Source organism: Haemorhous mexicanus, unplaced genomic scaffold (assembly GCF_027477595.1).
Source record: "Haemorhous mexicanus isolate bHaeMex1 unplaced genomic scaffold, bHaeMex1.pri scaffold_170_ctg1, whole genome shotgun sequence".
Lineage (NCBI taxonomy): Eukaryota > Metazoa > Chordata > Aves > Passeriformes > Fringillidae > Haemorhous > Haemorhous mexicanus.
The window spans coordinates 24,173-34,919 of NW_026776008.1; the positions used below are offsets into that span (position 1 = coordinate 24,173).

General features: G+C 70.0%; 1 protein-coding gene across 1 annotated transcript; it reads left to right on the forward strand.

Moving 5' to 3' along the window:
• The first annotated feature begins 496 nt into the window (after positions 1-496).
• On the forward strand, positions 497-10,747 carry LOC132322859 (RAS guanyl-releasing protein 2-like). Its single transcript, XM_059837581.1, is given in 19 exon segments — positions 497-604; positions 1,040-1,142; positions 1,577-1,642; positions 3,002-3,121; positions 3,374-3,478; positions 3,480-3,585; positions 4,239-4,412; positions 5,242-5,358; positions 5,733-6,017; positions 6,443-6,520; positions 7,508-7,621; positions 7,880-7,995; positions 8,234-8,369; positions 9,194-9,230; positions 10,183-10,226; positions 10,228-10,275; positions 10,277-10,358; positions 10,471-10,529; positions 10,667-10,747. Coding segments are annotated over 18 exon segments (1,860 nt in total). The 5' UTR covers positions 497-531; the 3' UTR covers positions 10,527-10,529; positions 10,667-10,747.

Consider the following 10,747-nt stretch of genomic DNA (forward strand, 5'->3'; position numbering starts at 1 on the left):
GTCCCTCCCAGTCCCTCCCAGTCCCTCCCAGTACCGGAACTGGGGCTCAGGAAGCGCCGCTCCCTTATCGGGGTGTGCAGCACCCGGGGTGGGATTTGGGGGGTCGGGGGGGGGCTTTGGGGTCCTCAACCCCCCAAAAAATTGCCCTAAAGGAGCCCCCCAGGACCCTCCAGTCCCCAAAGTGGGACCCCCAGACCCCTCCCAGCCCCCCCAGGACCCTCCAGTCCCGAAACTGGGACCCCCAGACCCCTCCCAGCCCCCCCAGGACCCTCCAGTCCCCAAAGTGGGACCCCCAGCCCCCTCCCAGCCCCCCCAGGACCCTCCGGCCCCCCAAAGTGGGACCCCCAGCCCCCTCCCAGCCCCCCCCAGGACCCTCCAGTCCCCAAACTGGGACCCCCAACCCCCTCCCAGCCCCCCAAATCCCCCCCAAAGGGACCCTCAGGACCTGGGGCTCCGCTCGGGGGGGGTCCTGGCCGGTCTCTGGTGCTGACCCCACCCCAAATTGCCCTCCCCAGTTTTGGGGGTCCCACCATGAGCAGCTCCCTGGACCTGGACCGAGCCCCCACCCTGGACGAGCTCCTGCGGGGCTGCGTCGATGCCTTCGGTGGGGGGGGGGACACCCCGAGTTTGGGGGGGTCCGGGGGGTTCTGGGGGGGTCCCTGAGTTCTGGGGGAGGGGTCTGGGGACCCCTCGGATTCGGGGGTTTTGGGGGTTCTTGGGTTTGGTGGGGGGAAGGTTTGGGGAGGGGGGATTTGGGGGGATGGGGGGCGGATTTGGGGGGATTTGGTGGGGGCTTGGGGGGGTTTGGGGGGATTTGGGGGGGCCTGGGGGGGGATTCGGTGGGGGCTTGGGGGGATTTGGGGATCTGGGGGGGGATTTGGGGTTTGGGGGGGTTCAGAGCTCTGAGGTGTCCCTAAAGTCTGGGGGCCCCCGGAGGGGAGGGGTTGGTGTTTTGGGGGGGTATCGGGGGTCTCAGGGAGGGTTTTGGGTGGGGGGGGTCTCTCTGTTTTTGGGGTGACCCCCCCGCCCTCCCCCCCAGACGCGCAGGGGAAGGTTCGGGACCCCCAACTCGTCCGACTCTTCCTGGCCACGCACCCCTGGTACCTGCCCCAGGCCGAGGTGGCCGCGAAGCTGCTGACCCTGTATCCTTGGGGACCCCCCCACGACCCCCCCAAAACCCCCCGAGACCCCCCGGGACCCCCAAATCCCGCGGGACCCCCCCAAAACTTCCTGGGATTGCCCCCAAGACCCCACCCCCCGGTACCTGCCCCAGGTCAAGGTGGGCTGGAAGCTGCCGAGGTTTTCTCCTTGGGGACCCCCCCGAGACCCCCCAAAACCCCCCGAGACCCCCGCAGAACACCCCCAAAACCCCCTGGGGACACCCCTGAACCCCCAGGACACCCCAAACACCCCCGGGACCCCCCCGAAATCCCTTCCATTGACCCCTTGGGACCCCCTGAACTTTGGGGGACTCCTCGGAACGCCCCCAAATCCAGACCCTCCCTCCCCCCGACCCCTCCCCCAAACCCCCAGGGCCCCCCCAAAGCCCCCCGCAGGCTCCTTGACCCCCCCTCAGGGTGCAGGAGTCGGGGGGCTCGGCCGAGGGTCCCTCCCTGCGCCTCAAGATCGGCCACTTGGTCCGGTGAGTGACCCCAAAACCCCCCCGGGACCCCAGAACCCCCCGGGACCCCAAAACCCCCCGGGACCCCAAAACCCTCCGGGACCCCAGAACCCCCCGGGACCCCCAAACCCCCGGGACCCCAGAACCCCCCGGGACCCCAAAACCCTCCGGGACCCCAGAACCCCCCGGGACCCCCAAAACCCCCGGGACCCTGAAACCCCCCGGGACCCCAAAACCCCCCGGGACCCCCAAAACCCCCGGGACCCCAGAACCCCCCGGGACCCCGGAACCCCCCGGGACCCCAAAACCCCCGGGACCCCAGAACCCCCCGGGACCCCGGAACCCCCCGGGACCCCAAAACCCCCCGGGACCCCAGAACCCCCCGGGACCCCAAATCCTTCCTGGGACCCCAAAACCCCCCGGGACCCCAAAACCCCCCGGGACCCCAAAACCTTCCTGGGACCCCAAAACCCCCCGGGACCCCAGAACCCCCCGGGACCCCAAAACCCCCCGGGACCCCAGAACCTCCCGGGACCCCCAAAACCCCCCGGGACCCCAGAACCCCCCCGGGACCCCAAAACCTTCCTGGGACCCCCAAAACCCCCCTGGGACCCCAAAACCCCCCGGGACCCCAAATCCTTCCTGGGACCCCCAAAACCCTCCGGGACCCCAGAACCCCCCGGGACCCCAAAACACCCCGGGACCCCAAAATCTTCCTGGGACCCCAAAACCCTCCGGGACCCCAGAACCCCCCGGGACCCCAAATCCTTCCTGGGACCCCAAAACCCCCCGGGACCCCAAAACCCCCCAGGACCCCAAAACCCTCCGGGACCCCAGAACCCCCCGGGACCCCAAAACCCCCCGGGACCCCAAAACCTTCCTGGGACCCCAAAACCCTCCGGGACCCCAGAACCCCCCGGGACCCCAAATCTCCTTCCCTGGGACCCCAAAACCCCCCGGGACCCCAAAACCCCCCAGGACCCCAAAACCCCCCGGGACCCCAGAACCCCCCGGGACCCCCGAAACCCCCCGGGACCCCAAAACCCACCGGGACCCCCAGATCCGCTCTGGGGACCCCCCAAACTCCAGGGACCCTCCAAATCCTTCCTGGGGACCCCTTGGGGACCCCCAGATCCCCCTGAGGACCCCCCCAAACCCTTTCTGGGGACCCCCAGATCTGCTCTAGGGACCCCCAGATCCCCCTGAGGACCCCCAGACCGCCTTAGGGACCCCTGGATCCCACTGGGGACCCCCCCAATCTCCTGGGACCCCCCCCAAACCCTTCCCGAGGACCCTTTGGGGACCCCCACATCCTTTCTGGGGACCCTCCCCGAGCTGCGGGGTCCCCCCTGAGCCCCCCTTTCCCCTCCCCCCCCCCAGGTACTGGGTCCGGGCGTTCCCGCGGGAGCTCTCGGGGGACCCCCAGGTTTTGGGGCGGCTCCGGGAATTGGGGGCGGCGCTGGGGGGGGACCCCCAAACCCCCCTGGGGCTCGAGAGCCTGTAGGTGAAAGGAGGGGGGGGGGTCACGGGGGGATTTGGGGGGGTCCGGGGGGGTGGAATGGTGGGGGGCTGGGGGGGGCACGGGGAGGGAAATTTGGGGTGGGGAGGGGGCACAAGGACACGGGGGGGACACGGGGACATGGGGGGACACGGTGGGGGGGGCACAGGGGGGATTGGGGGGGGCTCAGGGGACATGGGGGGGACACGGGGGACACCGAGGGTGGGGGTCCCAGGCGTGTCCCCCCTGCGCAGCCCGGAGGAAGGTGACGGTGAGGCCGAAGGTGACGATGAGGCCGGAGGTGACAATGGCGGTGTCCCCGGGGGGGGTCCCGCTGGGGGTCCCCCCGGGGGGGTCGTGGCCCCCCCCCCGCGCGCGGTTCTCGATGCTCCTGGAGCCGCTGGAGCCGCCCGAGCTGGCGCTGCTGCTGACGCACCTGGAGCACCGCGGGTTCGGGCGGCTGCGCGTGAGTCATCGGGGACACACCTGGGGACAGCTCGGGACAGCTGGGGACACGTGGGGACACGTGGGGACACCTGGGGACACGTGGGGACACACCTGGGGACACCTGAGGACAGCTGGGGACACACTTGGGGACACCTGTGTGTGACACACCTGTGTGACAGCTGCCCCCCACCCCATCACACCCCTGGACCCTGATGTTCCCAATGTCTCCAATGTCCCCAATGTCCCTGATGTCCCCAATGTCCCAATGTCCCCAGTGCTCCCCATGTCCCCTGTATCCCCAATGTCCCCATGTCTCAATGTCCCCAATGTCCCGGAGGTCCCCGCTGTCCCCAATGCCCATGATGTCCCAAATGTCCCTCCATGTCTCTGATGTCCCCAAATGTCCCCGCTGTCCCTGCTATTCCCGCTGTCCCCGATGCCCACCATGTCCCCAAATGCCCGCCGATGTCTCTGATGTCCCCAAATGTCCCCGCTGTCCCCAATGCCCACGATGTCCCCAAATGTCCCTCGATGTCTCTGATGTCCCCAAATGTCCCCGCTGTCCCCGAGGTCCCCGCTGTCCCCGATGTCCCCGCTGTCCCCAATGCCCACGATGTCCCAAATGCCCCCCGATGTCTCTGATGTCCCCAAATGTCCCCGCTGTCCCCTCAGCTCCGGGACATCCGCGCCTTCGCGCGCTCCGCGGGCACCTCGAGCTCTCCCGCCCTCCGCCGCTTGGTGGCGCTGTCCAACGGCCTCTCGCGCTGGGTGCAGCTGCGCGTGCTGCGCCCCCTGGCGGCGCCGCAGCGAGCGGCAGCGCTGGGGCAGTGCCTGCACCTGGCTCAGGTGAGACCCCCGGGAATGACCCCCTGACCCTGGGAATGACCCCTGAACTGACCCCTGACCCTGGGAATGACCCCTGGAACTGACCCCTAGACCCATAGAACTGACCCATAGACCTGAACTGACCCCTGACCCACAGCCCTGGGGCAGTGCATGCACCTGGCTCAGGTGAGATCCCCGGGAATGACCCCTGGGACTGACCCCCTGACCCCCGGGAATGACCCCTGAACTGACCCCTGACCCTGGGAATGACCCCTGGAACTGACCCCTAGACCCCTGAACTGACCCCTAGACCTGAACTGACCCCTGACCCATAGCCCTGGGGCAGTGCCTGCACCTGGCTCAGGTGAGACCCCCGGGAACGACCCCTGGGACTGACCCCCGGGAATGACCCCTGAACTGACCCCTGACCCTGGGAATGACCCCCGGAACTGAGCCCTAGACCCATAGAACTGACCCCTAGACCTGAACTGACCCCTGACCCACAGCTCTGGGGCAGTGCCCGCACGTGGCCCAGGTGAGACCCCCGGGAATGACCCCTGGGACTGACCCCTGAACTGACCCATAGACCTGAACTGACCCCTGCCCCACAGCCCTGCCCCACAGCCCTGGGGCAGTGCCCGCACCACCTGGCCCAGGTGAGACCCCAACCCATAAACCCGAACTGACCCCCAGAACTGACCCCCTGACCCACAAAACTGTTCCACAGACCCCAACCCTCCCCCAAGGCCCCAGAACCCCGCCCCATGGAGCCCCCCATAGCCCTGCCCCCCCTCAGCAAGGCCCCCTCCCCCCAGCTGCCCCCCCACATCTCCCCCCCCACCTCCCCCAGAGCCTCCTGGAGCTCCGCAACTTCAACTCCCTCCTGGCCGTGGTCGGGGGGCTCGGCCACGGCTCCATCGCGCGGCTGCGCCGGACCCTGGCGCTGCTGGACCCCCCCCTTATCCAGGTGGGGGTCCTGGGGGCACCTGGGGGGTCCCCAAGGGGGCACACGGGGGGTACAAAGGGGTTCTGGGGCATCTGTGGGTTCTGGGGGTGTTCAGGAGGGGTCCTGGGGGTGTTCGGGGGCACATGGAGGTGTTGAGGGGCATTGGGGGGGCATTGGGGGGTCCTGGGGGTCGCAGGGGGCACAGGAAGGTTCAGGAGGGTCCTTGGGGGGTTTTGGGGGGGGGGGGGGGGCGCAAGAGGGACATCGCTCCCTGGCTCTGCTCAGTTCTAAAATGTCCCCCCTGTGTCTCCCCTGTCCTTGTCCCCCCTCTCTGTCCCCGTGTCCTTTGTACCCTCCTGTGACCCCCCCCCCCCCCACCCCCGGTGCCCCCCCAGCTGTGGGCACAGCTGGCTGAGGCCGTGGGCTCGGGGGGGAACTACCGGGGCTACCGGGCGCTGCTGGGGGGCGCGGGGGGCTCGGGGGGGTTCCGGGTGCCGGCGCTCGGGGTTCACCTGCGGGACCTGGTGTCGCTGGAGGCGGCGCTGCCGGACTGGGGGGGCCCCGGACGCCCCCACCCCAACAAACTGCGAGCCCGCTTCGCCCTGCAAGGGGCGCTGCTGGCGGGGCGGGAGCAGGGACCCCCCGGGACCCCCCACCCCGACCTGCTCCGGCTGCTGGAGGTGAGACCCTAAAACCACCCAAAATCCCTCCCGGGACCCCCAAACCCCCTCCTGGGACCCCTCAGGACCCCCCCCACTGCTCTTGGGGGGAGCCCCCCGACCTACTCTGGCTGCTGGAGGTCAGACCCCACTGCATGGTCCCAAATCACCCTCGACCCTCCCCAAATCCCCTCTCGGGACCCCCAAATTCCCTTCTGGGACCCCCCACCCTGACCTGCTCCACTCCCCCCCCCCAAACTCCCCTGAACCCCAAAACCTGCCTGAACTCCCCTTCCCCTCCCAAACCTCCCCTGCCCCCCCAAGACATCCCAAACTCCCCAAGCCCCCCAAAAGCCTCTGAGCCGCCACCCTCCCCCATCCCAAACCCCCCCCGAAGCCCCCAAATCCCCCCGAGCGCCCCCTGCAGTTCCGCCGCTGTCCCGCAGGTGTCGCTGGCGCTCGGGCCCAGCGAGGAGCAGCTCCACCAGATGTCGCTGCAGCGCGAGCCCCGCGAGAGCGCCCCCGTGAGGCCGGGGGGGGAACAGCGGGCACCGGGGGGCACCGGGAGGGCACCGGGGGGGACAGCGGGCACCGGGGGGGACAGCGGGCACCGGGGGGCACCGGGGGGGGGCACAGGGCACCGGGGGGAACAGCGGGCACCGGGAGGGGCACAGGGCACCGAGAGGGCACCGGGGGGGACAGCGGGCACCGGAGGGGCACCGGGAGGGCACCGGGAGGGGCACCGGGAGGGGCACAGGGCACCGGGGGGAGGACAGAGGGCACCGGAGGGGGCACAGGGCACCGGGAGGGCACCGGGCACCGGGGGGACAGCGGGCACCGGGGGGTGGCACAGGGCACCGGGGGGGAACAACGGGCACCGGGAGGGGGGGGAACGGGCACCGGGAGGGCACCGAGAGGGGCACCGGGGGGGACAACGGGCACCGGGGGGCACCGGGAGGGCACCGGGCACCGGGGGGACAGCGGGCACCGGGGGGGCACCGGGAGGGGCACCGGGGGGGGACAGCGGGGGGGGCACCGGGCACCGGGGGGGAACAACAGGTACCGGGGAGGGGAACGGGGGGGGAACGGCACCGGGGGCAACGGGGGCGAGTTGGGGGAACGGGGTGGGGGGAACGAGTGGGGAAGGGGGGTGAGAGTGGGAGGTGGGGGTGGGTGAAAAAGGGGGAGCGGGTGTGAAAAGGAGGGGGAGGAAGGTGGAAAATGGGGGGCGAGTGTGAAAAAGGGGAGGGGGACAGCAGGGTGTGGAGGGGGGAAGGGGCGTGGAACGGGTGTGGAACGGGCGTGGAACGGGTGTGGAACGGGCGTGGAACGGGTGGCGAGTGAGAACAAGAGCGGGGCGAGTGTGAAACAGGAGTGTGAAGTGGGGGCGAGTGTGCAAGGGAGGGATGGGGGGGGGGCGTGTGCAAAGACCGGGGGTTGTGAGTGTGTCCTGGGGGGCTCTGAAGGGGTCTGACCCCCTCCCCCCTGACGCCCCCTCCCCTCCCCCCCAGGCCGGACCCCCCCCGGAGCTGCCCCCCGCCCTCCCCCCCGAGCGCTGGGTCCTGCCCGAGCCCCCCCGGCCCGACCCCGAGGGGCTCCGGCCCCGCCTCGAGCAGCTCGTGGAGGTGGGGGGGGTCGTGGGGGGGTCGTGGGGGGTCGTGGGGGGTCGTGGGGGGGCGTGGGGGTGACTTTGGGGGGGCTGGGGGGGGTTAGGGCGGATCCGGGGCGGGGGGGACTTGGAGGAATTAAGAGGTGAGGGGGGGCTGGGGGGTGAGGGGAGGGGTCCACGGGGAGAGTTTTGGGGTCCCGAGGGATTTGGGGGGGGTGGGGGGGGGGGTCTCGGAGGGCTCCGAGGTAATTTTTTTTTTGGGGGGGGGTCTCAGTCCATTTTCCGAAACTTCGACGTGGACGGGGACGGGCGGATCTCGGTGGAGGAATTCGGGATCGTGCGGGAAAACTTCCCCCACCTGCCCCCCCTGGGGGAGCTGGACACCGACATGTGAGACCCCCGGGACCCCCCCAAACCCCCCGAGCCCCCCCCAACCCCTCAGTGACCCCCCCGGGACACCCCCAACCCCTCCGGGACCCCCCAAACCCCCCAGGATCCCCAAATCCCCCCTGAGCCCCCACCTGCCCCCTTTGAGGGGGGATCTGAGACCCCCCCCTCCACGAGGACCCCCCAAATGGGGACCCTCCCCCCCATGACCCCGCTGTGACCCCCCCGTGTCCCTCCCCAGGGACGGGGGGCTCAGCCGGGGGGAGGTCCTGGATTATTTCCTGCGCTGCAGCCAAGGACCCCCCCCGGGACCCCCCCATAATTTTCGGGGGCTGCGGGGGCTGCGGGCGGGGCCCTGCGAGACCTGCGGGAAACTGGTGAGTGGGGGGGGGGGCCAAGATACCCCCAAAGACCCCCCAGATCCCCCCAAAATCCTACCCAAAATCCCCCCCAAAAATTCCCCCCAAAATCCCCCCCAAATCCCCCCAAAGCCCCCCCAGATCCCCCCAAAATCCACCCAAATCCCCACAAAACCCCCCAAAGTCCCCCCAAAAGCCCCCCCAAATCCCCCTAACCCCCCCAAAATCCACCCAAATCCCCCCAAAATCCCCCCCAAAGTCCCCCCCAAAAGCCCCCAAAGCCCCCCCCCAGATCCCCCCAAATCCCCCCCCAAAAACCCACCCCAAAGCCCCCCCAAGGTCCCCCCCAAATCCCCCCAAGAATCCCCCCTAAGTCCCCCCCCCAAATGCCCCCCAAAATCCCACCAAGATCCCCCCAAAGCCCCCCCAGATCGCCCCCAAATCCACCCAAACCCCCCCAAAATCCCCCAAATCCCCCCAAATCCCCCCCAGATCCCCCCAAATCCCCCCAAAGTCCCCCCGCAAATGCCCCCAAAATCCCACCAAGATCCCCCCAAATCCCCCCAAAGCCCCCCCCCAGATCCCCCGCAAAATCCCCCCAAAAATTCCCCCCCCCAAAACCCCCCCAGATCCCCCCAAGATCCCCCCCAAACCCCCCCCAGATCCCCCCCAAATCCCCCCAAATCCCCCCCCAGATTCCCCCTCCCCTACCCAGCACAGCTGGGGGGGGGACACAGGGACCCCCACCCTTGATTTGGGGGGACCCCCTCCCCCCAGTAGGAGTTTGGGGGGGGGGTCCTGGAGCTCCCCCTGAGCCTTCCCTCCCTGCCCCCCCCCCCCAGATTTGGGGTCTGCACAAGGATGGGATGGAGTGCAGCGGTGAGTGGGGGGGGGCTGGGGGGTCTGGGGGGGTCCTGGGGGGGGGGGTTGGGTGCGAGGGGGGGTCTGGGGGCGTTCTGGGTGCTGGGGGGGGGGGGTCTCTGGGTGTTGTGGGGGGGGGTTGGGGGGGTTTTGGCGGGGGTCTCTGGGTGCTGGGGGGCTCTGGGTGTCATGGAGGGTCCTGGGAGGTCTCTGGGTGTGAGGGGGTTTTGGGGGGGGGTCTCTGGGTGTGAGGGGGTTTTTGGGGGGGGTCTCTGGGTGTCGTGGAGGGTCCTGGGGGGTCTCTGGGTGTGAGGGGGTTTTGGGGGGGGGGTCTCTGGGTGTGAGGGGGTTTTTGGGGGGGGGTCTCTGGGTGTCGTGGAGGGTCCTGGGGGGTCTCTGGGGTGTGAGGGGGTTTTGGGGGGGGTCTCTGGGTGTGAGGGGGGTCCTGGGGTCTCTGGGTGTCGTGGAGGGTCCTGGGGGGTCTCTGGGTATGATGGGGTTTTTGGGGGGGGGTCTCTGGGTGCGAGGGGGGTCCTGGGGGGTCTCTGAGTGTCGTGGAGGGTCCTGGGGGGTCTCTGGGTGCAAGGGGATTTGGGGGGAGGTCTCAGTGTGAGGAGGGGTCCTGGGGGTCTCTGAGTGTGATGGGGTTTTGGGGGCGGGTCTCTGGGTCCTGGGGGGGTCTTCTGGGTGGGATGGGGGGTTTTGGGGGGGGTCTCTGGGGTGCGATGGGGTTTTGGGGGGGGGTCTCTGGGTGTGAGGGGGGTCCTGGGGGGGTCTCTGGGTGTGAGGGGGGTCCTGGGGGGGTCTCTGTGTCCTGGGGGGTCTCTGGGTGCGAGGGGGGTTTTGGGGGGGGTCTCTGGGTGCGATGGGGTTTTGGGGGGGATCTCTGTGTCCTGGGGGGGGGTCTCTGGGTGCGAGGGGTTTTTGGGGGGGGGTCTCTGGGTGCGAGGGGGTCCCCGTGCCCCCCCAGGCTGTGGCCTGCGCTGTCACATCTCCTGTCGCGAGCGGCTCCGTCTCCGAATGTCGCCGCCGGGCCCAAAGCGTCGCCGCCCCCTCCCCGGACCCCCCCCGCGCCCCCCAAATCCCGGCCCCGCTCCTTCAGCCTCTCCCTGCCCTGGCCCCGCCGCGCCTCGCTGCGCCCCCCAGGTGGGACCCCAAAACTCGCCCCCCCCATCAGGACCCCCCGCCCTCAGGGGGAGGGGACCCTCAGGGGGTCGAGACCCCACCCAACAATGACCCCCGCCCCGACCCCCCCCAGATCCCCCCGAGGAGGAGGAGGAGGATGAGGACGGAGTGTTTGACACCCACCTGTGACAGGTGACCCCCCCCGGGGGGGCTGGGCACCCCCAAATTGGGGTCCTGGCTGTCGGGGGGGTTCAGTACCTGGGACCCCTCCCCAAACTGGGGGAATGGCATTGGGGTCTCATATTGAACCCCCCCCCTCATTTCCACAGGGTCCCGAAGGCTCCGGCCCCCCCCTGACCCCCCCCTCACCCCGAGGATTTGGGGAGGGGGGTTAGGGGGTCCCGACCCCC